Source organism: Physella acuta, unplaced genomic scaffold (assembly GCF_028476545.2).
Source record: "Physella acuta isolate Inbredline_101_S28 unplaced genomic scaffold, ASM2847654v3 ptg000811l, whole genome shotgun sequence".
Lineage (NCBI taxonomy): Eukaryota > Metazoa > Mollusca > Gastropoda > Physidae > Physella > Physella acuta.
In genome coordinates this window covers 206,072-232,172 of record NW_026732329.1, presented here as the reverse complement: position 1 = coordinate 232,172, position 26,101 = coordinate 206,072, and the positions used below count along the sequence as shown (strand labels likewise).

The 26,101-nt window shown below is 40.7% G+C and overlaps 2 protein-coding genes across 2 annotated transcripts; one reads left to right on the top strand and one right to left on the bottom strand.

Annotated features, from left to right (window-relative positions):
• Positions 1 to 667: 667 nt before the first annotated feature.
• On the top strand, positions 668 to 17,836 carry LOC131951409 (uncharacterized). Its single transcript, XM_059313814.1, has 9 exons — positions 668 to 787; positions 1,648 to 3,048; positions 3,839 to 3,952; positions 4,972 to 13,156; positions 13,870 to 14,006; positions 14,246 to 14,483; positions 15,567 to 15,697; positions 16,021 to 16,282; positions 17,051 to 17,836. Exons 1-9 carry the CDS (start codon positions 767 to 769, stop codon positions 17,260 to 17,262), a joined length of 10,701 nt encoding a protein of 3,566 aa, XP_059169797.1. The 5' UTR covers positions 668 to 766; the 3' UTR covers positions 17,263 to 17,836.
• Positions 17,837 to 19,346: 1,510 nt separating this feature from the next.
• Positions 19,347 to 25,959, bottom strand: LOC131951413 (ADP-dependent glucokinase). The gene is made up of 7 exons (XM_059313818.1): positions 25,556 to 25,959; positions 23,830 to 24,020; positions 23,407 to 23,503; positions 23,107 to 23,246; positions 22,140 to 22,303; positions 20,083 to 20,214; positions 19,347 to 19,903 (listed from the first exon to the last, which is right to left on the bottom strand). The coding sequence occupies exons 1-7, from the start codon at positions 25,891 to 25,893 to the stop codon at positions 19,529 to 19,531; spliced, it is 1,437 nt and encodes a 478-aa protein (XP_059169801.1). The 5' UTR covers positions 25,894 to 25,959; the 3' UTR covers positions 19,347 to 19,528.
• Positions 25,960 to 26,101: the final 142 nt, after the last annotated feature.

The following is a 26,101-nucleotide window of genomic DNA, read 5'->3' as shown; positions in this document are numbered from 1 at the left end:
ACCCCCGGAGAAAAAAGTCTGGAAGAAACACTGCATAACCTTTGGTGTGATTCAGGCAGGACATCAAAGGGTCAGGGTGGACTGGGGTGACATAAGCAGCAAAATTAAAACAAATACCAAACAACAAATGAATTCGTAATTTTGTATTTGTTTTAACCCCGCTGGAAGTATATCTAAAACTCTCCAGAAAAAAAAATACCATGCCAGTAACTACATTTTGAAGAGGTACATCCAGGGTTGAGAGCCCGTGCGGATACTGAGAAAAATCCTGATGGACCACCATCAGAGGTACGGTAATACGCCTGTTTGTGCTATGATTTTTTTTAAACAATTTTTGTTTTGTTAAACATACAACACCATGTGCGTACTTCACCATTTGTGTGTTATTATGAGTTGTAATTAGTAAAGTGACTTATGACTGTGATGCGGAAACAATGTACAATAAATATTTCACTCAGGGCTGGGGTCGCATTTTTTTTCCGGGGCCTCTTGGGCACAGCCAGTCCGCCCCTGGGTACGTCACAGAAAGAAAATCTCCAGCCGACGTCCGTACTGACTTTTAGACTAGTACACGCCATTGTATTCAGACAATTGTTTCGTATATTTTCGTGCAATTAGGAATGTTTTGCATAAATTAAAAGTGCGCAAACTTGCACTACGTCACGTTTTCGTATGACGCAAAATGTCGACTGGGCTGCAGGCTAGAAAGTAAAAACAAATGACAATGTTATTGTTAGACTAAGGATGGTGATCGGGCCTTGTACTCATGGAGAACGATGGGACTGAGGTAAGCTCTGACGAGTTTCGGCTGAAACTTCAGCTCTAAGAGCTTATCTCCCACAGTAGTTGTTAGTTTCCATGTAAATAGGATTGTTTATCACAGGATGTTGGGGGTAAGGGATTGTGGTATTGATAGGGAACAGCAAGGGTTGATATTTACATTCTGACATACGGGTATCTCGAAGTTAGATATGCTTTAATTTGAAATTTGAATTTCTAAGTATGGGTAGATCTATCTCTAAGATCGGATAACCTTAATCTTGACAATCGAACATCTAAAAAATCAAATATCGATTCTTGTTGATGACATAATTAGCAATCGTTTAATTGAACTATTAATAGGTAACACTGCTGTCAAACACTTAGATCTATAAACAAATAAATCTATTGTCGATTAGCCAAACGACATACTCACAAAGCAGCGAATAACGATAGCTTCTAATCCAACCCATGCCCACAAAACCCACTCGACAGTGAAGTATCACAATTGTGACAATTTTGACTTGGCTAGTCGATTACCACCGTTGGCAACTGACAGAAAAATGTACTTTACAAAGTGATTAAGTACTCGTGTGAGTTGAGGATACAATATTTTTTTCTCGTTTGTACTAAATATAGCTCCCATGTTAATGTGCACTCGAACATTTGTATACAGACTTAGAGCTACAGTTTAAAGATTCTATCAACGGTTTAAATGATTAAACATTTCTACTCAACTTGTCAGTAATTATAACTCGTTTGTTAATATACAAAAGAAAATTAAATTAGCGTTAAATATAAAGTCATTAAAAGATTATAAAGATAACAGTTGATTAAATAATCCGACATCGTCCAAGTCGATTCAATCCATGATGTTGTTTTTTCTAGAAACATCCACTGGACAAAACTATCCCACCTAGCGTAAAACCGGAACTTCGGAGTCTTAGGAAAGATGACCGCGGCCCTGCGATCGAAGCATCACACATTACAGGCAAACCCTTCCTGCAACCAGAAGCTTCGCATATTGCAGGCAAACCCTTCCTGCAACCCGAGACTCCACACTTTGCAGGCAAACCCTTCCTGCAACCCGAGGCGCTAGACATAGTCGATGGGATCCGGCCGTCTAGCAGCAAAACTAGGTCACTGACTCTTCTGCCGGCCATACAAGAGTCACTGTATGAAGACAAAGAGGACGTCAGTTTGTATGAGTCACGCTCCTCCTCCTCCGTCCTCTCGCGCAGACACCACGTGACCTCTCGCGTCAGCAGCAAACCTGCGCTGACGAGCATATCCGAAGAGCTGCTGACGCGCACCCCTGACTCTGTTTTCCAAAGGCTCCTGAGTCGGGTGGAGGAGGACGATGAAGAAGAACACGGGGCGGCTAGACAAACCCGGTCTCAGGGGGCGGAGACTAGGAAAGTTCTGGCCCAAAGTTTCGGGGACACGGCCACGTCAGCACGTGTTGAGCTTAGTTTAGCCCAACTGGACAGTCCGAACGATGCCTCCTCTCAGTTCCAGACTTCTCTGGGTGGGAGATCCCACTTTACCACACTGGCAGGCGGCGAAGGCGAAGTGGAACGGGAAATTGTGCAGAAAAATGAAACGGAAATGGAGACGGATGAATATTGCACCGCGCCGGGTCACCAGGTGTCAATCATCAACGACAGGTGCAACAGCCACCCCATCAACCTGCTCCTCCCTGACGGCAGCGAGGAGGCGGAGATCTTTGAGTCGTCTGTCAGCCGGGGCGCCATCCCCGGGGCCGGAGAGCAAGCTAACCTGATGACCCCCGGGCCTGATGATCTTGTATGCCCCCGCCAAGACATTCGATACTCCACCTCATCAGAGCACCGAGTCGACATAGACCTCCAGCCCAGCTTCCTACCATCACAGAGCTGTTCGTACTCTGAAGCAAGTATCACAACACTCGAACACGGCAGGGACAGTGAAGAGAGCTGCCTGGAGCTCCGGGAGCTGCAGCTCAATGAGGAGACCGTGGGGCGCCCTCTTGATTGGGGCTGTCAGAACGACGGGGAGATGACCAGTGGCCAAGATGTGTGGACAGAGGCCTTCAATGGGGAGACCGTGGGGCGCCCCCTCGACTGGGGCTGTCAGAACGACGGGGAGCTGACCAGTGGCCAAGATGTGTGGACAGAGGCCTACCTCAATGGCGGGGACACGGGCACCGAGAATCTGTTCTTCACGATAGGAGAGGAGCAGGTCATACCCATGGGGGATGTCCTCACCTCTACTCGACCTACACTTACCACTGAGGCGGGCGTCTTCAAGGTAAGCCTGGTATAAGTATTTTAAACATTGACTGAAGTAATGTATACAGTTGATATATTTACTAGGCTGATATAAGCTTTTTATAAGAATAAGTAGTAATGAGACTGGTAAAGATATTTTTACGACTTATAAAACTATTTATGACTATTATAAGTATTTTTAAGACTCACATAAGTATTTTTTTATTATTTACAACACATGATATAAATATTTATACGACTAATTTGTAAGACTAATATAAGCATTTATAACGCTTATATAATTATTACACGGATATAAATATTTATATCTCTGCTTTAAGAACTTACGATTTTGTCTAATGACCAGAGTGGGTGTTGTATAGATGTAAAAACAAGTTGACTGTGTGTGGGGTAAAATGGAGTGGTATAACATTTGACTTTCACTGTGTGTGGGGTAAAATGGAGTGGTATAACATTTGACTTTCACTGTGTGTGAGGTAAAATGGAGTGGTATAACATTTGACTTTCACTGTGTGTGGGGTAAAATGGAGTGGTATAACATTTGACTTTCACTGTGTGTGGGGTAAAATGGAGTGGTATAACATTTGACTTTCACTGTGTGTGAGGTAAAATGGAGTGGTATAACATTTGACTTTCACTGAGTGTGGGGTAAAATGGAGTGGTATAACATTTGACTTTCACTGTGTGTGAGGTAAAATGGAGTGGTATAACATTTGACTTTCACTGTGTGTGGGGTAAAATGGAGTGGTATAACATTTGACTTCACTGTGTGTGGGGTAAAATGGAGTGGTATAACATTTGACTTTCAGCCAGTCGCATGCATAGCCAGCCTCAACATCTACATCAACCAGATTGTCCTCGGCTCACTGTGTGAGGTCATAGTTCAACTTGCACTCAATAAAGCGATGCAGGACATTGAGAAGGTACCGCGTCAGTATTTTACACCAACCGTCATTTTGAAAGAAAAAAAATGTGTGGAAGGAGAGCGTTTAAACTATACGTGTCGCCTTAACTCCCCAAAACCAACCACTATTTGCAAGGGTGTTGCATGGGTTCTAAAATGTCTTAATTTGTACACTTAAATAATTAATTTTTAATTATGCACGAAAAATTGGACAGCCTAGAAATACTTTTTTTAAAGTGTTTGTTGCCCAATGTCTACCACTGTTTGTTTTTCATTGTGCCATACTTGCGTCTCGTTATCGTTTTTACATCGTTTTTACATCGTTTTTACATCATCGTCAACAACTCGAATCGTCCATTAGATTTTTTTTTTCAAACTTGATGTTTATTGATGGAAGATTTTTACTTTCTATTAAAGTTGCAATAGGTTGATACAAAGATATCAAGTATTTAACGTGTTATTATTACCATATTTCCGACATATTCAGTAAATCATAAATGTTGGCCTACAACATTAACACCCATTGTTGTAAAAGGTAGGCCTATGGTTGCAGAGTTGGCAAAATAAAGCTAATTAAAGGATCATCGTCACGTGGTAGAGTTCACATGTCTTAATGACCTCGGCATGCATGGGGTGAGCCTTAGGTTTTCCTATAGACACGACCCCCGGGGATCCGAACTCGAAACTTTCTGCCCAGTAGTTATGGGCTCTATCATCCGACCACGCCGTACAGAAAATATATTACAAGCATAAATTGTTACAATGACAGCGACAGTTATAAACAAACGAAACAAGGTGTATGTGGAAAGTAGGTAGAATGTTATCCTAATCGATTGATTAGAGTCTTTAGCAGTAAGTAGAGATAACCCCCACACCATACAGTAATTTTTTAATAAACTAAGGTGCGGGAAATATATCAATTGCCATGTGTATTTTTTAAAAGAGTTAATGATAATATTTTATTTATAACTAACGAAAAAAGAAATAATTGTATGGTAGGTTTTTAATGCAAGCGTTGGTCGACTGAATTTTCTTCAGGACGCTCCACAAAGTGCCAGACCAGCTGAGACGACCGTATGTGAGGACAGCACGGCCAAACCCGCCCCCGTCTCCTCCCGACCCAAGGGCTCCGGCTCAGATTCTATCGTGGGTGAGGCCGCTGGCAGTGGGGCCGACTCGTCTGTCCCGCGGGAGTCCCACTCGGAACACACGACAGGCTCGGCCAGCTCCGAGAGACAGGACAAGGAGTTTAAAGATAAGGACGCCAAGAAACAAAGAGAGAAGGACACCAGCTCCAAACAAAGAGGGAGAGAACGAGAGAGAAACAAGCGTAAGAGAGACCGGGAAGACAGGGGCAGCTCGGCGGGCAAGCAGCAGAAGTTGCTGAGAAACGCCGTGGGCGACGTTCAGAGGCTGGACAATGTTCACGTGGCTAGAGATAGAACCAGCACGGTGTCGGATGTGCTGAAGAACACCCCCACTGTGTCTGTGGGCCATCAGGCAACGGTGACAGAGGTTACGGCAACTTTTCAGAATCAGCCAACCGTGAGGGAAAGTTCCAGGCAGTCGAGCGAACAAACCAGCCGATCGGATGACGCGGGTGACGTCAGAGATCACAACGTCAAGTCCTCGTGTGGCCTGGAATCACAGACCGTGACCTCCAGCACTGAGGACAGTTCTATAGGAGACTCCCAGGCCAACAGAACTCAAAGAACCGAGTCCGACGAAACTTTAAACGAGGAGGACAAGTCTGTCGAAGAATACACCTGGAATCTAGAGAACAGCAAAACGACCACGAGTCGTTTTGGTAAACGAACCTCCTTGCATCGAGCCAAAGTGAACGGAGTAGCCAACAGCCACACCAACGTCTCCTGCAGCACCCCCACCATCAGTGAAAAGACAAACAGTCGTCTTTCCTCCCCTGACCGAGACTCGGTCGAGTTCAACGACGGCCTCCAACAGCGAGAAGAGACGACCACAGCCTCGCTGAATGAGTCTGTGGATCTGGAGGAGTCCGTGTATGAACTGGGGAACAGCGTCGATCTCCAGAACAGCCCTCCACACAACTCGTCTCACGGGGATGGGGCACACGTCAAACGCCCGGGGCAACTGAACCCAGCCTCGCTGCCTGTCTGTCAAATCTTTGACGAGTCTTTTAACCACCCGCCAAAGTACTCGACGGAAAACGTGTCCGGTGATTGGGACGAAGGCGGCGAGTCACTGAATGTTTCAGGCCAAGAGCCCCACCCGCCTACTGACGAACAGGCTCGTAATGTGCACGAAGTCTCTCAGATGGCTGAAGGGCAGCTCAACATGCAATGCTGCGTGGGGGAAGAGGACTCACTGTCTGAGTCCATTGATGACAGGAGTGAGCGACTGAAAGACTTGCTCGCGCTGGCCCAAGGTCAAGGCAACATGGTCATTAGCCCTGTTCTGGCACCACAAGCCACCATCAGTGAACATGGACCTTCTTCCTGCGAGTATGTTCGTTGTTCAGAAGGAAAGCAACTCGAGGCGTCAAACTTGGGTCAGCAGCACATTTTGTATAACTCTCCTCAGGAGAGAGCTGAAGACGGTTCTCAACATTTGCTAGAAAAGCCGATTGATAACCGTTTGACAGCTATAGATGCTGCTTGTAAACATCATCCAAATGATGAGTTGTTTGAGCCTAAAGTTGATCAACAACCTGATGATGAGTTGGAGATTGAAGATGTTCGACAGCCAAATAATGAGTTGTTAGAGCCTAAAGAGAGTCAACAACTAGATGATGAGTTGTCGGAGAATGAAGAGAGTCAACAACCAAATGATGAGTTTTTTGATAATGAAGAGAGTCGGCAACCAAATGATGAGTTTTTTGATAATGAAGAGAGTCGGCAACCAAATGATGAGTTGTTAGAGAATGAAGAGATTCAACAACCAAATGATGAGTTTTTTGAGAATGAAGAGAGTCGGCAACCAAATGATGAGTTGTTAGAGAATGAAGAGAGTCAACAACCAAATGATGAGTTTTTTGAGAATGAAGATAGTCAGCAACCAAATGATGAGTTTTTTGAGAATGAAGAGAGTCAGCAACCAAATGATGAGTTTTTTGAGAATGAAGAGAGTCAACAACCAAATGATGAGTTTTTTGAGAATGAAGAGAGTCAAGAACCAAATGATGAGTTTTTTGAGAATGAAGAGAGTCAACAACCAAATGATGAGTTTTTTGAGAATGAAGAGATTCAGCAACCAAATGATGAGTTTTTTGAGAATGAAGAGAGTCAACAACCAAATGATGAGTTTTTTGAGAATGAAGAAAATCAGCAATCAAATGATGAGTTTTTTGAGAATGAAGAGAGTCAACAACCAAATGATGAGTTTTTTGAGAATGAAGAGAGTCAACAACCAAATGATGAGTTTTTTGAGAATGAAGAGAGGCAACAACCAAATGATGAGTTTTTTGAGAATGAAGAAAATCAGCAATCAAATGATGAGTTTTTTGAGAATGAAGAGAGTCAACAACCAAATGATGAGTTTTTTGAGAATGAAGAGATTCAACAACCAAATGATGAGTTTTTTGAGAATGAAGAGAGTCAACAACCAAATGATGAGTTTTTTGAGAATGAAGAGAGTCAAGAACCAAATGATGAGTTTTTTGAGAATGAAGAGAGTCAAGAACCAAATGATGAGTTTTTTGAGAATGAAGAGAGTCACCAACCAAATGATGAGTTTTTTGAGAATGAAGAGAGTCAAGAACCAAATGATGAGTTGTTGGAGACTGAAGAGGTTTACCACCATTTGGAGGCTGAAGATGACCCTAGCCGAACCTTCGAGGCAGAAAACACATCGACCATGTCAACTTACACCCAGGAAACAACGCTAGTTACGGTGTGCAGCTTGAGAAAAGAAGACACTCAAGACAACTGCGATGACCAGTTATTTAACTCGGCATTCACCTGCGAAACAGAACGAGGACAAGACGATCAGAGTAAAGGTGATCTTGAGCATGTCACACAAAACATTAGTTTATCTGATAAAGACAATGAAATGTCCGACAATATAGAAAACACACAAGCGGATGAGATGGCAGAACATTTAGATATCCAGGCAGAAAAGATGTCGGAGCATGTACATGTAGAAGAGACGGAGAAAGATGTTGATGTACAGTGGGAAAACAAAGTGGAAGATGTTGGTTTTCGACGTACTGATGTAGAAAACGTGAATTTACAGCAGAAAGGGTTAGTGGAAAGTATGGATGTCAAAGTAAATGAGACTGTGGAAAATGCAGATTTACAACCAGAAGAGGATGTGGAAAATGTGGATTTACAACCAGAAGAGACTGTGGAAAATGTTGATTTACAACCCGAAAAGGATGTGGAAAATGTGGATTTACAACTAAAAGATGCTGTGGAAAATGTGGATTTACAAGAGGCTGTGGAAAATGTGGATTTACAACCAGAAGAGGATGTGGAAAATGTGGATTTACAACCAGAAGAGGATGTGGAAAATGTGGATTTACAAGAGGCTGTGGAAAATGTGGATTTACAAGAGGCTGTGGAAAATGTGGATTTACAAGAGGCTGTGGAAAATGTGGATTTACAACCAGAAGAGGATGTGGAAAATGTGGATTTACAAGAGGCTGTGGAAAATGTGGATTTACAACTACAAGAAGCTGTGGAAAATGTGGATTTACAAGAGGCTGTGGAAAATGTGGATTTACAAGAGGCTGCGGAAAATGTGGATTTACAACCAGAAGAGGCTGTGGAAAATGTGGATTTACAACTAAAAGAAGCTGTGGAAAATGTGGATTTACAAGAGGCTGTGGAAAATGTGGATTTTCAACAAGGAAAGGAAGTGGAATATATAGAAGAGAATGTTGATGAACTTGAAGGAAGAATTTTTGATCCGTGTTTAGAAATACCTTCAGTAGAAGTTGGTGCAGCTCAAGGAAACATTGAACTAGAAGGGCTCTTAGATAAACAGGAAATAGAGCTAAGAAGGTATCTCGATGAACAACATGAAGATCAAGTAGGGCATATTCATAAAGAGGACGTAAAGTTTACAGGGCATCTAGACCAACAAAAAGTGCAGCTAGCTGGGCATCGACTTAAACAGGAAGAAGAGCTAGCTGGGCATCTTGATGAACAGGAAGTGGATCTAGCTGCACAGCTTGATGAACAGGAAGTGGATCTAGCTGCACAGCTTGATGAACAGGAAGTGGATCTAGCTGCACAGCTTGATGAACAGGAAGTGGATCTAGCTGCACAGCTTGATGAACAAGAAGTGGATCTAGCTGCACAGCTTGATGAAAAGGAAGTAGAGCAAGCTGGGCTTCTAAATGAACAGAGAGAAATGCTAGGTGTGCGTTCAAATGAACAGGACGAAGAGCCGGCTGAGCATCTTGATGAACAGGAAGATCTAGCTGTACAGTTTGATGAGCAGGAGGTAAAAGTAGCGCTAGCTGTGCATCTTGAAGAACAGGACGAAGAGCTAGCAGGGTATCAAGATGAACAGGAAGAAAAGTTAGTTGGGCATTATTATGAACAGGACGCAACGCTAGCTGGGCATTTTCATGAATATGATGAAGACCTAGCAGGGCATCTTGATGAACAGGACGAAGAGCTAGCTGGGCATCTTCATGAACAGAAAGTAGAACTAGATGGACATCTTGATGAACAGGAAATAGAGCTAGCTGGGCATCTAAAAGTACTGAACAAAGAGCTAGCTGGGCATCTTAGTGAACAGGACGAAGAGCTAGCTGGGTATCTCGATAAACAGTACGAAGATCTTGCTGACCATGGTGATGAACAAGAAGCAGAGCTAGATGGGCACTTTGACGAAAAATGTTATTTACATGTGCAAAACGATCAGCTGGAAGAAACCGCTGAAAATGTCCTCCAAATACCCAGCCAACATTTTGACATGAAGGAAGAAAAGGTACAGCATGAAAAGTTAGAATTCACCGTGAGCTACGAAGATCATGAAATTACAGAATGTGTAATCGAAATAAGAAGCCATTTAGATCCTACAACAATTTCTGGTGTCGTGGAAGTTGATGGAGGTGATACAGCATTGCACACTCACACGGAGTCTATGGCAGGCTGTCTCCAAAAGAAGGACACAATAGATAATGGTCCAGAAACAATTTCAAGCGAAATAGCCTTACAAGATGTCATAGAAAAGAATGAAAGTGACGAAATGTCAATTGAACAGTTACAAACAGAAGAAGCTCGACCGTGTGAACATGTTATAGACGAGGAATCAGAGCAGTGTGAAGATGGTTTTTACCAGGACAGGGGCAGTACCGTGAATGAGACTGCAACAAAACAAGGCGATAACACTGACCAGATACCTGACACGGATAGACCGAGTCAAATCCCTGGGGCTGCACACTTGGACGCTGGGAATCTTCTGTCTTCATCCACTCGAAACATAGGTGAGATGGATGTCTTGCCTGTCTCGTCAGCAGATATGGATGTCTTGCCTGTCTCAACAACAGAGATGGATGTCTTGCCTACCACAACAGCAGAGGTCGATGTCTTGCCTGTCACGACAGCAGAGATGGATGTCTTGCCTGTCTCAACAACAGAGATGGATGTCTTGCCTACCACAACAGCAGAGGTCGATGTCTTGCCTGTCACGACAGCAGAGATGGATGTCTTGCCTACCACAGCAGCACAGATGGATGTCTTGCCTACCACAACAGCAGAGGTCTATGTCTCACCTGCTGCGACAGCCGAGGATGACCTACTCAGCCAGCTTCACACCAGTCCCGAGCTGATTGATCTCTCGTGTACCTATAACAAGGATCATCAGAGCGATGGTTTCTCTAAACCACAGGACAACGAAAGTCCTGGAAATGTGCACACGATTCGAGATATCCTAACGGAAATGACGGCACAGATCGATTTGTTTGTTGGCTCAGATCAAGCCAAGAGTGAGACGAGACGAAATGACCTCTTAGAACTGAATACATTAAGAGAGGAGGAGGAGACTCGTGAGGTGGACGAGACAGGAAGAGACCAAAAGAAAGACAGCGGTGAGGAGCTCAAGTCTTCACGTCAATACATCTTAGGAAACATACAGACAATGAATCAAGTAGGAGCATCTTTAGACAACACTAAAGATGCCTTAGCTAAAGACATGAGTCCAACTTTTGAAGAGATGAAAGATGTTTTAGCTGAAGAAATAAATCCAACTGTTAAAAATATGAAAGACATGAGTCCAACTGTTGAAGAGATGGAACATATCTTAGCGGAAGAAATAAATCCAAATGTTGAAGATATGAAAGAAGTTTTAGCTGAAGAAATAAATCCAAATGTTGAAGAGATGAACGATGTCATAACTGAAGACATGAATTCAGCTTTGGCCAACACGGAAAATTTGTTTGCTAAAAAGACGAGTCCAGCTTCAGCTTTAGACAACATTGAAAATGTATTAGTTGAAGAGATGGAAGATCCCTTGGTTGAAGAGATAAATGTACCTGTTGAAGAGATGGAAGATGTCTTTGCTGAAGTCATGAACCCAATTGATTTAGACGACGAGCATGAGCCACTTCTAAAACAAGACCTCGATGAGGATACGTCTTCAACCGTTACTCTCAGAGATTTCGTGGGCAGCTATCATGGCCTGGTAACTTTAACTGATGCCTCGCCCAGCATCGTAGGCCTGGACCATGTAGCAGAACTTGAAACTGTCGACTACACGGAGAGCGTAAAGACCCGAGGTAAAGTTTCAGAAGAGATAGATAACGTCGAGGGTACGACTGGGCTGGAAGATGAGGTAAGAACCGAAGAAGTGACTGCGTTCAATTTAGTTGCGGAAGTAAACGTTAGACATGAAGTGTTAGAGAATAGTGAAGATATGAACATTGTTATATCACATACAACATTTCAAGAGAACCCAGATTTGTTGGTTAATGTTGAAGAAAAGGGAAATGGTTTAGATTTAACCAATGAAGTAAGTCTAGGCAACGAGGAATCTGTTTCAAACAAGCTAGCTGAAGTGAAAAGTGACTTAGCTCATGAAACTAACAAAGACAGCGAGTTTTCTTTTCCAACTCCGTGTAGGGATGCTCTTAGTGATAATTATAACCAGGGCGAAGTGTTTTTAAACAGTGTAGAACGTAATTTAGGACAGAAGTATTACGCAGGTCCAAATGACGGGAGGAAGCAAATGTTGGCCAAGGATGCGCTGGTTGGTGAAGCAGACAAGGGGTCAGGAGGTCAGGACGAGAGCGGTCAGCAAGTCAGCCACGACGGGACGGCGCAGCAGTGTCTGGACATTGTTGATAGCGAGATGACCTCTGACAATGCTGAGAGTTTCGAGCAGTGGTCAACACAGGAGCCTGCGGCCTTTGAACATGCAGGCTGGCAGGAAGAAAACACTGGTGTTGATGTGGATCAAATGAAAGAAACAAAACTTCAAGAAGAAAAGATTCAAGAAGAAAAGATTCAGGCTCCTGCGGCGAGTAGTACAGATGGGATCATGTTCTTGTCGGCGGAGAATGTCGAGAGAAGTGCGTTCAGTCGAGTGCAGACTGCGTCACGAGAGAAGGACGCAGACGTCACTGTCGTGATGCCTCTTCCAGACGAGACTCAAAGCGTGAATGAAGCAGACGAGAACTCGTTGCTTGTGGATGAAAAGGAAGCGGCGCCTGGAGATTCCTCGTTTGTTGTTAAAGACAAGCAGGAGCTGGAGACAAACATGGAAGCTGTGGTGTGTGTGGCCAGCTTGCCACAGTATAGGGACACGTCGCCTTTTGTTGGAGACGGGAAAGATGTTGAGCTGGAGGAGTTTGGCGTGTGCCAGGAGGGTGTACACGTGGATGATCTGGACGCCAGTGAGAAGCTTGCACTAGCGGCGGCTGAGAGAGACACGACGCTGGAGGTTTCCCCGGCCAAACATCTCCAAGACGTTGAGGAGGAGACCAAGCCGCTGGTGAAAGAGACGAAAGACGGGAGGAGGCGGGTCAAGAAGGGGGCGGGGCCCAAAGCTTCACAGAATCTCACGGAGACTGACGGTGCCGCTAAGGCCGTTAAAAAAACGCCCCAAAAAGCGAAAAGTGCAGATGAAGGTGCTCCGTTGAAAAGTTCTGAGAGCCGTGACGTCACTGAGGCGGTGGCTTCTGCCTATGGTCTGAGGGTCACCCAGAGTAGCCCCGCCCCAGCCTGTGGTGTCAAGAGACTCAAAATTGTTGACGTCAAAGATTTCCCGAAAGATCAGCCGTGCATTTATCGACCAGGTACTTTTCTAAAGCTGTTTTACTATCTGTGACATCTAATGTTGTTTTACTATCTGTAACATCTAAAGTTGTTTTACTATCTGTAACATCTAATGTTGTTTTACTATCTGTAACATCTAAAGTTGTTTTACTATCTGTGACATCTAATGTTGTTTTACTATCTGTAACATCTAAAGTTGTTTTACTATCTGTAACATCTAATGTTGTTTTACTATCTGTAACATCTAAAGTTGTTTTACTATCTGTGACATCTAATGTTGTTTTACTATCTGTAACATCTAAAGTTGTTTTACTATCTGTAACATCTAATGTTGTTTTACTATCTGTAACATCTAATGTTGTTTTACTATCTGTAACATCTAATGTTGTTTTACTATCTGTAACATCTAATGTTGTTTTACTATCTGTAACATCTAAAGTTGTTTTACTATCTGTAACATCTAAAGTTGTTTTACTATCTGTAACATCTAACGTTGTTTTACTATCTGTAACATCTAACGTTGTTTTACTATCTGTAACATCTAATGTTATTTTATTATGCTTTTGTTTACACTCACACTATGAAAAACTTCTCTGACGTGGTACAACAAGCTTACGCTAACGTTCCTTTAAATGTCGTGTCACTTTACTTGTTGGCACTCTTTAACAACAATGTGTTGATATTACATGTTGACACCCACACTAACACCAATGTGTTGGTTTGGTTGTTCTAGAGGAAGCTGCAAGTATCACGGCTGCGGCTGCTGCTGCCAATAAATTGAAGATGTCAAGAACCAAGCCAGCCAGTGGGAAGAAGCCAGTGGAACCCCGCTATGAGAAGAAAGGAACTCTGTGGAAAAGGCTCAAGTCGGTCAGTTGTTTGTTTACTCTCTTATGTCTAGTCGACACGTTTTCAAATTATCTCAAGTGTGACATGTATTTTATTCACAGGTCATGATTAGCGATATTCCTCTTTATACATTTGGCTGCCAATTTACATCTGTCAATTATTAATACACCGTAAAACACAAACAACACACACCAAGGTGAAATTATTTCCCACTGTGTTTCAAAAATGCTAAAACTTATTCTAAAATACCTTTATTTCAGATTTTAAAAGGCCCAAAACCTGCACGTCGAGACGGGAGATTCCGCTTTGTGAAAAAATACAAGCAAGATTTGAATTCCCAGACGTCAGTTGTGGTGGATGGTCCGTCGTTTCGGCCAGCTACGGCCTCCGACTCCATGCTGCAGAAAGGACATAGCAAGCACGTGCAGACAACAAGCAGCCATCTTGTGGTCAACCAGTTCAGCGCCGGGCTGGGGGCGGGGTCTAATATATGTACAGGTACGCTGGGCTGGGGGCGGGGTCTAATATATGTACAGGTACGCTGGGCTTGGGGCGGGGTCTAATATATGTACAGGTGGGCGGGGTCTAATATATGTACAGCTACGCTAGGCGGGGGGGGGGTAGTCTACGTACAGATACGCTGGGCTGGGGGCGGGGTCTAATATATGTACAGGTACGCTGGGCTGGGATCGGGGTCTAATATATGTACAGGTACGCTGGGCTGGGGGCGGGGTAATATATGTACAGGTACGCTGGGCTGGGGGCGGGGTCTAATATATGTACAGGTACGCTGGGCTGGGGGCGGGGTCTAATATATGTACAGGTACGCTGGGCTGGGGGCGGGGTCTAATATATGTACAGGTACGCTGGGCTGGGGGCGGGGTCTAATATATGTACAGGTACGCTGGGCTGGGGGCGGGGTCTAATATATGTACAGGTAAGCTGGGCGGTGTCTAATATATGTACAGGTATGCTGGGCTGGGGGCGGGGTCTAATATATGTACAGGTACACCGTTTGCTATATTTGATTTCCATGCTTTAGTCTTTTAGCCAATCGAGAACACTAGGGTTTACACTCTAAACGTATAACAAAACACCCCCGATATATTGAAACAACAGATTGTAGAGCAAAGTCAATCAAAATCTGGCACAAATCAAAATGGCCTCTCTCCACAGATCACAACAACACATGGCACAAATCAAAATGACCTCTCTCCACAGATCACAACAACACATGGCACAAATCAAAATGACCTCTCTCCACAGATGACAACAACACATGGCACAAATCAAAATGACCTCTCTCCACAGATGACAACAACACATGGCACAAATCAAAATGACCTCTCTCCACAGATCACAACAACACATGGCACAAATCAAAATGACCTCTCTCCACAGATCACAACAACACATGGCACAAATCAAAATGACCTCTCTCCACAGATGACAACAACACATGGCACAAATCAAAATGACCTCTCTCCACAGATGACAACAACACATGGCACAAATCAAAATGACCTCTCTCCACAGATCACAACAAAATCTTTAACAAATCAAAATGACCTTTCTCCACAGATCACAACAACACATGGCACAAATCAACATCGCCGCCCAAACCACTGAAGCATAAAACGGCGCCAGTCAAGCGGAACCAGTGGCGAAGATTTAGACGACTCCGGGTGTTGCGTCACAGCGCTGAAATGATGGTAATGTTGTCACGGTTGTATTTAACCAATCAACGAAGGGGTGGTGGTCTGTGTGGGGATATGGTGAAAATACTTCCTTTGAAAGATTTCAAATGTTATAACGTGTGTGTGTTAATTTTTGCAAGGAAACTAAACTTTGAACTTAACCTAATTTTAGAAAAAAAAATGTTTCACTTAAACTAATTACACGTCTGAAATGCCTATGGCTGTATATGAATGAATTTGACTTCAGTTGTTGGAAAATTGTAGTAAGACTTAACATTCAACAAATCCATGGTTTGAGTGTAATCCATGGTTTGAGTGTAAGTATCTTGTTGTCCCAGGGCTCGCCACTACCTCCCATCATGAACCAGTCGGTCAGCAGCAAGAACTACATCCGCATGAAGGATCCCCTCGACCAGCCCTGGGAGGAGGAGGCCAAGAGCAGGAAAACATCGAAAGACAGAAGAACGAAAAGAAACTCTTTAAAACGGACTCAGTCTCCGCTACTGGAGCACCCCAAGGATGCCGCCGCCTCCAGGCGATGTGAGCTGGTCAACGCTGCCACCCCAGAGGTCTTTGAGGTCTTCTGCCATGAGGATGAAGGTATAGTTTACCCCCGCTTGCACAAGGGGTGGGGGCGTCTTTGTTTAAGTCGAAAAAATATGAGGTATGCTTCATCACGGTGGTATAGCGGTGCTCACTTAGATTTAAGCTTGGTGCTAGACTAGAGACTGTTCTCTCACCCGATTCTTCACCCCCCCCCCCCCCCATGTCCACATAATGTGCGACAAGGATGGAATCAAAAGCCTTGCTGAAACACGAGTAGATTATGATACTGAGGGTGGGGGGGGGGGGATCTACTCAAGACTACGTCCTGTTGAGATGGTTGTCGGGTCATGAAAGGCTTTCATTATAGACCCAATCTACAGTCGTACAGCAGAAAGCAAAGATTGAGTGTAAATACATTACAACCCTTTCTGATTTCTTATTTTTAGCTTTATTTATTGAACTTTTTTTCTACACAATCATGCTGTTTGAGTCGGGCATATAAGAAAAATACAAAAATCATCCAAAACAAAAAATAGATTTTTTTCCCAATTAATTTGTTCACCCCAAAAACGTTACAATTGGTTTCAGATGTTGCAGTCACTAAAGAGATTCCGACGGTGCGAATGTTGATCAAACCCTAAACATGATGTTACAATTGGTTTCAGATGTTGCAGTAACTAAAGAGATCCCGACGGTGCGAATGTTGATCAAACCCTAAACATGATGTTACAATTGGTTTCAGATGTTGCAGTAACTAAAGAGATCCCGACGGTGCGAATGTTGATCAAACCCTAAACATGCTAACGTTACAATTGGTTTCAGATGTTGCAGTCACTAAAGAGATCCCGACGGTGCGAATGTTGATCAAGCCCCGTGTCCTGCCAACCAGTGACGTCAGCCCAGAGACGGTAGAAGAACCTGTAGAGGAACTTGCCGCCGTTGAACAGGTCAAGCTAGCTGAAGTGACCAACGCCTCAAAAAATCAGCAGAAAAAACAATCGTCCTCGAAACGATGGCGCTGTACGGTCATGTAAACCATTGAAGCCATACATAATATTGTATAATAATGTATAGAATGAATGACAAATGAAATTTTTTAAAAATTTATAATGTATCGCTGGTTTCTAAAAAAATAGATTCATCGCTCAACACAGAAGAACTCAATTGTTTGTGTTTTTAAAGGCTTCATCTTTTACATTTTGAAATTTGATGTTTCAAATCGTTTAGTTTTTAATATATCATTAGCCAATGTGTTAAATTTCCCATCTCTAATTAATGTTGTACATGTTTGACTTGATGTGCCCCCGTCTCAAGAAGATTCATATTTTATCTAAATGATGTTGTACATGTTTGACTTGTGCCTTCCTAGAAGATTCAAGCCCTATCTAAATGTTGTGCATGTTTGATTTGATGCGCCCCCGTCTCAAGAAGGCATGTTCTGGGCCACATGTTCACAGACTCACAAGCTGAAACTAGTCTTTATTTATCAAAGTCACAAAGCTCTCTACTCCATGTTTTGTGCAAATATTTCTTATCTAATGTTTTCCTTCATGAATAAAGCATTTATTTTTTTAACTTATATTTATAAAAGCTTATTAAATGTTTATACGTCCTTTTTAAAAAGAGTTCTTTTTTTTCACTGTCTCTTTTCTATTCTCTGTCAGTGTCTCATGACATTGACATCAATGGCATTAAGTTAATAAAGTGAAAACTTCTGCCATCATTTTAAGGTTTCTTAATCGTCATTATGACTTAAAATCCAAAGATGGGATTCAAGTGCATTAAATGGTCAGATGAGCACTAGTTTGGGATCCAGTAAATGCCTCAGGAGGGAGTTTAAAAAAACACAAATACCTCAGATAGGGAGGAGGGAGTGAAAACAAATATCTCAGGAAGGAGGGAGTGAAAACACACTTCTGTTGTATTCAGTCAACAAAAACATACAAGAAAAACCAAATACCAAAATACTGTTTTAACTGGTTTTAGAAGTTTTATTCTGATACTCAACACATAAAACTGATGTTCAGTAAGATTAAATTATTCAAGGCCTGCCATAACAACCTGACATCACCACAACTCTCCTAGGATGAGAGTAGGTAGGATATTGGAATACAAACAGCGGGTCACTTGGTGCAATGCCCTTTCCCCCCCTCCCCTCCTCACTGCTGTGATGTTCATGAACACACAAAGCAGAACGCAAATGGCAAACAGAGCAATCCATTATTTGCTTGACTTAATGTGTCATGACACCATGTCTGCAATGTCACCATATGAGTAATATCACCATATGAGTAATGTCACCATATGAGTAATGTCACCATATGAGTAATGTCACCATATGAGTAATGTCACCATATGAGTAATGTCACCATATGAGTAATGTCACCATATGAGTAAGCAAATAAAATAAAACTTTGGGTGTAAGGCAAGAGGGCTAAACAAGTTGAGCTGTAATCAGTGGCAAACATCAATTAGACTGCATGAAATAAAACAAGAAAATTTGATACATCAGGCCATGCTATTTTGTAAACAAAATATGAGCAGATCTGCATGAGCTGATGTGATCTTTGGTATAAATAAAAATATCTGACATTTTGCCAAATAAAAATGGTATGCTGATGAACAACAAAGTAAAATTTGTTCAAATAAATTGAAAAAATTGAATGTAAAAACAATTCTTAAATTGGCATCAATTAGTAAGTCTTTTGTTCATATTTAAAACATTTGTAGAACCAAGCCAGCAAAACAAAGTGTCTTAACTTGGAGGTGAATGAAATGTCACCTCTTAAATCTGCAGGACCAGGCCGGCGCTTGAGATGTTACCCCCCCCCCCCCCCCACCCCACCACAATGTCACCTCTTAAATCTACAGGACCAGACCGGCACTTGAGATGTTATCCCCCCCCCCACCACAATGTCACCTCTTAAATCTGCAGGACCAGACCGGCACTTGAGATGTTATTCCCCCCCCCACCACAATGTCACCTCTTAAATCTGCAGGACCAGACCGGCACTTGAGATGTTATCCCCCCCCACCACAATGTCACCTCTTAAATCTGCAGGACCAGACCGGCACTTGAGATGTTATCCCCCCCCCCCCCCACCACAATGTCACCTCTTAAATCTGCAGGACCAGACCGGCACTTGAGATGTTATCCCCCCCACCACAATGTCACCTCTTAAATCTGCAGGACCAGACCGGCACTTGAGATGTTATCCCCCCCACCACAATGTCACCTCTTAAATCTGCAGGACCAGGCCGGCGCTTGAGATGTTATCCCCCCCACCACAATGTCACCTCTTAAATCTGCAGGACCAGGCCGGCACTTGAGATGTTATCCCCCCCACCACAGGTCTGTAAAATGTGTGTACAAACAAGGACGGGCGCCACACAGAACTCACAACCGTCCTCCTCCCAGCAGGACACAGGACTGGTGCTGTTGACCACGATTCTCTGGGAGTCTGTGGACTTGCTCAGGGAGAAGGAGTCGTCCATGATGAGCCTGGCCTTGCCCGTGTCAATATCCTGCGAGCCACACGTGTAGCGGTGTGCGGTTAAGGCCGCCTTAGCTGCCGCTGACATGCTGTTCTTCCACTTAGAATCTTTCCTTGTCAGGATGGCTTGGAATGCTAAAGTGTGGATGTGGATACGGGAAAGTCTTCTTTTACCACCTTCCTGCAATATAATAAAACTTTTTACCACCTTCCTGTAATGTTAAAAAATATTTTTAAAAGAATATTTTACCACCATACTACCAAGACAAAAACATGTTTAACATGTGAACTGTAATTCTATCCACCAATGACAAAAACATGTATAACATGTGAAGTGTGATGTAATGCCAAAAGTTGTACCTGGACGGTGGTGTCCATCAGCAGGTGATAAAGTGTTCTCATCTGGTCCAGCACTGTGGCCACCCTGGGGTAGCTGTCAGAGACCAGACTGACCGGCTCACCTTTGAACAAACTGATCAGATTGGGCAGCTCCTGAAACAGTGCACACACTGTAGCACAGGCGACATACACGTACACACTACAGACATAATACAAGTCTATCAAATTGGGCAGCTCCTGAAACAGTGCATAGACTGTAGCACAGGCGACATACACGTACACACTACAGACATAATACAAGTCTATCAAATTGGGCAGCTCCTGAAACAGTGCACACACTGTAGCACAGGCGACATACACGTACACACTACAGACATAATACAAGTCTATCAAATTGGGCAGCTCCTGAAACAGTGCATAGACAGTAGCACAGGCGACATACACGTACACACTACAGACATAATACAAGTCTATCAAATTGGGCAGCTCCTGAAACAGTGCATAGACTGTAGCACAGGCGACATACACGTACACACTACAGACATAATACAAGTCTATCAAATTGGGCAGCTCCTGAAACAGTGCATAGACTGTAGCACAGGCGACATACACGTACACACTACAGACATAATACAAGTCTATCAAATTGGGCAGCTCCTGAAACAGTGCATAGACTGTAGCACAGGCGACATACACGTACACACTACAGATGTAATACAAGTCTATCAAATTGGGCAGCTCCTGAAACAGTGCACAGACTGTAGCACAGGTGACATACACGTACACATTACACTACAGACACAATACAAGTCTATCAATATCAATCATATATACATATACCAAACCATGACACAAACATATAAGTAGCATAAGGATCCACATACCAAAACATACAGCATGTCAGTAAGTTGAGTAAGAAACATACAGACCCTAACACCAAATCAGAACTCAAGTTTTTAATTAGCCAAGAGATGTCTTCGTTTAAAAAAAAAATGTTCCATGGGGGGAAAAGGTATAAAGATTTGTTCAGACAATAAATCAAAAATATTTCAAATTTTTCAAGATAAAATGTACTAATTTCAATAAAAATATCACCGCAAATAAAAATGTAAATGTACTTATTTATATCACCGTCAAACTTTTAATGAATTATTTCCTCTAATGAAAAAAAAATTCCCTAAAAAAAAAAATCAGTAAAGTTACATCTCTGGGCAAATATACCAACACAGGACACACAGCAAATATGTCTCAAAACTATTTCAAGCTTTCAGAGAATTGACCAAAATTGTAACCTCTTCCTAAAATTTATATTGTAAAATTGAGGTTATAAATATGTTTGTACTGTAAGTAATAAATTTTAAAACAGAAGAGCACAATTCAACTGAGACAAGTGTTTCATGTCAAGATTTTTAATAATGAATGATGTGCAGAATGAAAAAAAAACCACTAGAAAATTTGAGTTATTATTTAAACTTATAAAATGTCCTATAAGAGAACATAAGCATTTAAATAGTAATTATAGCTAAGAGTCTTTTAATGCCATTAAATTTTAAATCCCTAAATATTTTATCTTGAAGAGTGGACATTTTTCATATATTATCCTTGTCTTCCATATAATTAAATCGATTTTTTAAAAAAAGGAAAAATAAATTGGTTGTAGTCTAATTAAAATCAGCCAACTGCAGTTAAAAAACATTTTTCATTGGAGAAAAACATTAAGCATTTATACTAACTTAACTAAAAGCATTAGTAGACTACAAATATTATTAATTCACATTAAGAAAGTTGTGTTATTCTACTTGCTAAGGATTATACTACATTATAATCCCAGATTAAAAGAGTTCACTAGCAACTACAGTCAAACGTATCATACAGTGCATTAACCAGATTAAACATTTTTACCTCTCAATGCCAGTTTCAAAACATCTGGGAAAAATAATTGCAAACATTATTTCAATACATATTGTTACCTGCTGTTACCTGAGACTTCAGATTAAAATCTCAGATCAGGCCAGCAAACAAATTAAACCTCCCTTTTTTACAACAATACAAGCTTTAATTGTAATTAGAGGACTAACCTGCTCATTGGCGCCAATAGAATCTGAGTACCACAAGATATTTTCTTTGATTTCATTGAGCAGAGCGTGGTCAGTAAAGGATGCCATTTCAAAGTGTATGAGTGTAGATTTGGGGACTTCACTTAGGAAACTTTTCAACTTCGCCAAACGAATTTGTCGTATTTCTAAACATATTAAACATGTTTTTTAAAATATTGAAAACGATGATGTCTATTGAACTAGTTAAGTCTCTAATTGCACGTATTTTTAAAATATTGATTGTGATGATGTATATTGAACTAGTTAAGTCTCTAACTGCACGTATTTATAAAATTATTGAAATGATTGTGATCATGTCTATTGAACTAGTTAAGTATCTAACTGCACATATTTTTAAAATATTGATTGTGATGATGTCTATTGAACTAGTTAAGTCTCTAACTGCACATATTTTTAAAATATTGATTGTGATGATGTCTATTGAACTAGTTAAGTCTCTAACTGCACGTATTTTTTAAATATTGATTGTGATGATGTCTATTGAACTAGTTAAGTCTCTAACTGCACATATTTTTTAAAATATTGATTGTGATGATGTCTATTGAACTCCTTAAGTCTCTAACTGCACGTATTTTTAAAATATTGATTGTGATGATGTCTTTTGAACTAGTTAAGTCTCTAACTGCACGTAATTTTAAAATATTGATTGTGACTATGTCTATTGAACTAGTTAAGTCTCAAACTGCACGTATTTTTAAAATATTGATTGTGATTATGTCTATTGAACTCGTTAAGTCTCAAACTGCACGTATTTTTAAAATATTGATTGTGATGTCTATTGAACTCGTTAAGTCTCTAACTGCACGTATTTTTAAAATATTGATTGTGATGATGTCTATTGAACTAGTTAAGTCTCTAACTGCACGTAATTTTAAAATATTGATTGTGATTATGTCTATTGAACTAGTTAAGTCTCTAACTGCACTACCTGGGTTATCATAAGGGAAATTATCCATCATCTGAAGCCCTCCAATTACAACAAGTGCTGGATCAAAGGCAGCAACTTCTTCAATAAATTCCTCCATGCCATCAATGAATGGATTGATATTATCACTGTGCACTATCAACCTGTAGATTTTACAGATGAAAATATGCTTTTATATTTCTTGTGATTTATGTGCCAATAAATGACAGCATGTTTTAGTAGCATAGCTAATATAAACTAATAGTAGTGACGTTTTTTTTATTAAATTGAAGACTTATGGTACATATTAATGTCTCAACTCACCTATTAGCTCTTGGTGAAGTGTAGTTTCCCCATTTGTCATTTGTGTTGTATTCCATAATCAGATGAATGTCAGATTTTTTAACAATGCTCCCTATAACTAAACATGATTTTAAAATAGAATTTGTCATTTGTGTTGTATTCCATTATCAGATGAATGTCAGATTTTTTAACAATGCTCCCTATAACTAGACATGATTTTAAAATAGAATTTGTCATTTGTGTTGTATTCCATTATCAGATGAATGTCAGATTTTTTAACAATGCTCCCTATAACTAAACATGATTTTAAAATGGAATTTGTCAATGCCAGTGAGTGTTACAGAAACAAAGGAGACATCTGTATGAATATATATAATTAAAATTATAAAAATTCAAATATTTAGGCCTACTATTTCAATACAACCACTGATGAATGTTACTTACCTTTAACAGATTTTGGAAGAGCCTCTATAACAGAAGCAGAAACTTTAGCCCCAAGGACAACACTCAAACCTTCCATTGCAAATCTGCGAGCCATTGCTGGTGCATTACCCCCAAGTGACCATCTGTGTCTAGGGAGCTTGGATGCACCATCAACAAGGACATCAAACAAACTGTCATTTGCAACATATCGTCTGAAACATTTACATAAATATTAAACAGGGAGTTTACAATAAATCTAAAACATAAATTTGATAAAACTAATTAAAATTTGAATTTAAATATAACAAAATTATCATATTAACACTCTAATTAATTAATTTTGCTAATGAAAAAGGCACAAAACAAATACTTTAAAAATATTCTGGTTGTAGTATAGAATCATTCATGTGTGACCACAAACTATTTATGTGTGACTTATTTAACTTATTAAAATTAGCCAGAGATTGTTTTATTTTGTAGTTACATTTAACTCAATGTAAAAATGTACCAGCACATTGAGATTTTGATTTTCTAGGGTTTCTGGAATGTGAGTCTAAACATCAGCTATTTTAAGTAGTTGCAAAATTTTATTTCATAACAAAAAGTAATAGAATTAGGCCTTTTTGCAGGCTTTTTGTTCACACAAGCTTCTTGCAGCCTCAGGACTTTTCAAGTGCACTTGAGGAAAGTCACCATTTTAGCTACGGCTAAAGTAAATAGACAAACAGATCTAAATAGCTTAATTAAAGGCCTGTTCTTAAACTGTTGTATTAAGCTCTAGGCCTATTTAATAGTATTTCTCGCTAACCCGGAGGCGTGGCCGGTTGCTAACAACAATATGGCGCCCGGACCGGACGCTTGACTTCCGACGATTTTTCGGCCAAATTCCAGAGACCTTCTACTAATTAGTTTTTAAAATGTTTACCACGCGCAAAATGGCGGGACTTTCACGTTATAACAACAAGCTATAGGTGGCAGGGCTATATATGCCAGAAAAGCATTTTAAAATTTGCGTTGGAGAATGAAGGCTAAATTTAAAAGTTGGTTTCATCAAAAATACTAGAACTTTTTAAATATCGATTTCCATATTACAAAATTGATTTCCATACTAAAGCATTATTAGTTTTATCATTCTATGAAAAAATAAATCAAATATCTTCAACACTTTTTTTTTATATGATGTGTCCAAAAAATGACAACCACATTTTTTTATTTTTTTTGACCACGTGACCGCTATTTGAATGGATACGTTTACCTGGCATGGTTTTTTATTTTGCTCTTTTGTACAATAAAAAATGTTATAAAATTAAAGAAATAAAAGAATTCAAACATCACTTCTGTCTTGTCTTTTTTTAAATTCTTTTCTGATGACATTCTCTTAAATTTTTTTCCTCTATAAATATATCCCGACGATAGACGGGCTAATTCTACTTTTAGGAACTCTCTTGTGAAAAAAAATTAGATCTATTTCACGGTCACTTAAAAAGTTAAACCTTTCAACTTTTAACCAGGTTGTCATGGATGATCCGTCATATCATAGCTGTGAGTGACAAAACATTTTAAAATTCAATAATTTAGCCTAAACTCGCTACAACCCCCAAATTAGTGCCTAGAGGATAAAGTATGGACGTTTTTTATTCAGTTGTCATGTTTAAATTGAGAATTGAGTAGATTTCACATATAGTAAGAAAAACTACTATTTAAAATCATTATTGAAGTTCCTTTAGTCTTCACATCTTCAACTTACTCTGCAGCTGCTCCATGCTGGAAAAAGTAAGCAAACAGTTGCATTAATTCAAACTCATTGTGAACAGAATCTTGGTGAATAGCTACTTCAGGGGCTGAAAAGTTCAAAAGTTTCAATAATTCTAAACCATCTGTAATAATATCTTCGCAGCCACCAAATCCAACAGCAACTTTCTTGGGTTCAACGACTGCTTTTTTTTCCGCTTGTAGAAGACCGACTAAAACATTTCTTAACCTCTCTTGCAAAACAGCCTCTTCTGAATGACGTTTATAAAGATAAGCTACTATCACGCATATTATAGGAAATGAAGCACCAAGTTTTAAAGTTCCAGATAACATGTTTCAAATGCTCTAAATCAAGATTCAAGATCTCTTCTTTTTGCTTGTCTACGTCCAAAAAGTACATCAACAAATGTTTACCGGAAACAATTCTATATTTATTTATTTTTTTACAACAGTTGTCGCGATCAAAATTAGACTTTACTTTTATTTAATCACTTTTACCGTTTACGTTTAATCGTTTTTACCGAAACATAATGAACCTAAT

What these genes read in the sequence shown, in the direction of transcription:
- LOC131951413 (XM_059313818.1), bottom strand. Translation starts at nt 25,893, where the DNA reads ATGTTATCTGGAACTTTAAAACTTGGTGCTTCATTTCCTATAATATGC. An exon ending in TCTTCCAAAATCTGTTAAAG is followed by an intron (nt 23,504 to 23,829) that starts GTAAGTAACATT and finishes AATCATGTTTAG; the next exon opens with TTATAGGGAGCATTGTTAAA. An exon ending in TTTCCCTTATGATAACCCAG is followed by an intron (nt 22,304 to 23,106) that starts GTAGTGCAGTTA and finishes TAATATGTTTAG; the next exon opens with AAATACGACAAATTCGTTTG.
- LOC131951409 (XM_059313814.1), top strand. Translation starts at nt 767, where the DNA reads ATGGAGAACGATGGGACTGAG. An exon ending in CGATGCAGGACATTGAGAAG is followed by an intron (nt 3,953 to 4,971) that starts GTACCGCGTCAG and finishes AATTTTCTTCAG; the next exon opens with GACGCTCCACAAAGTGCCAG. An exon ending in GCCGTGCATTTATCGACCAG is followed by an intron (nt 13,157 to 13,869) that starts GTACTTTTCTAA and finishes TGGTTGTTCTAG; the next exon opens with AGGAAGCTGCAAGTATCACG.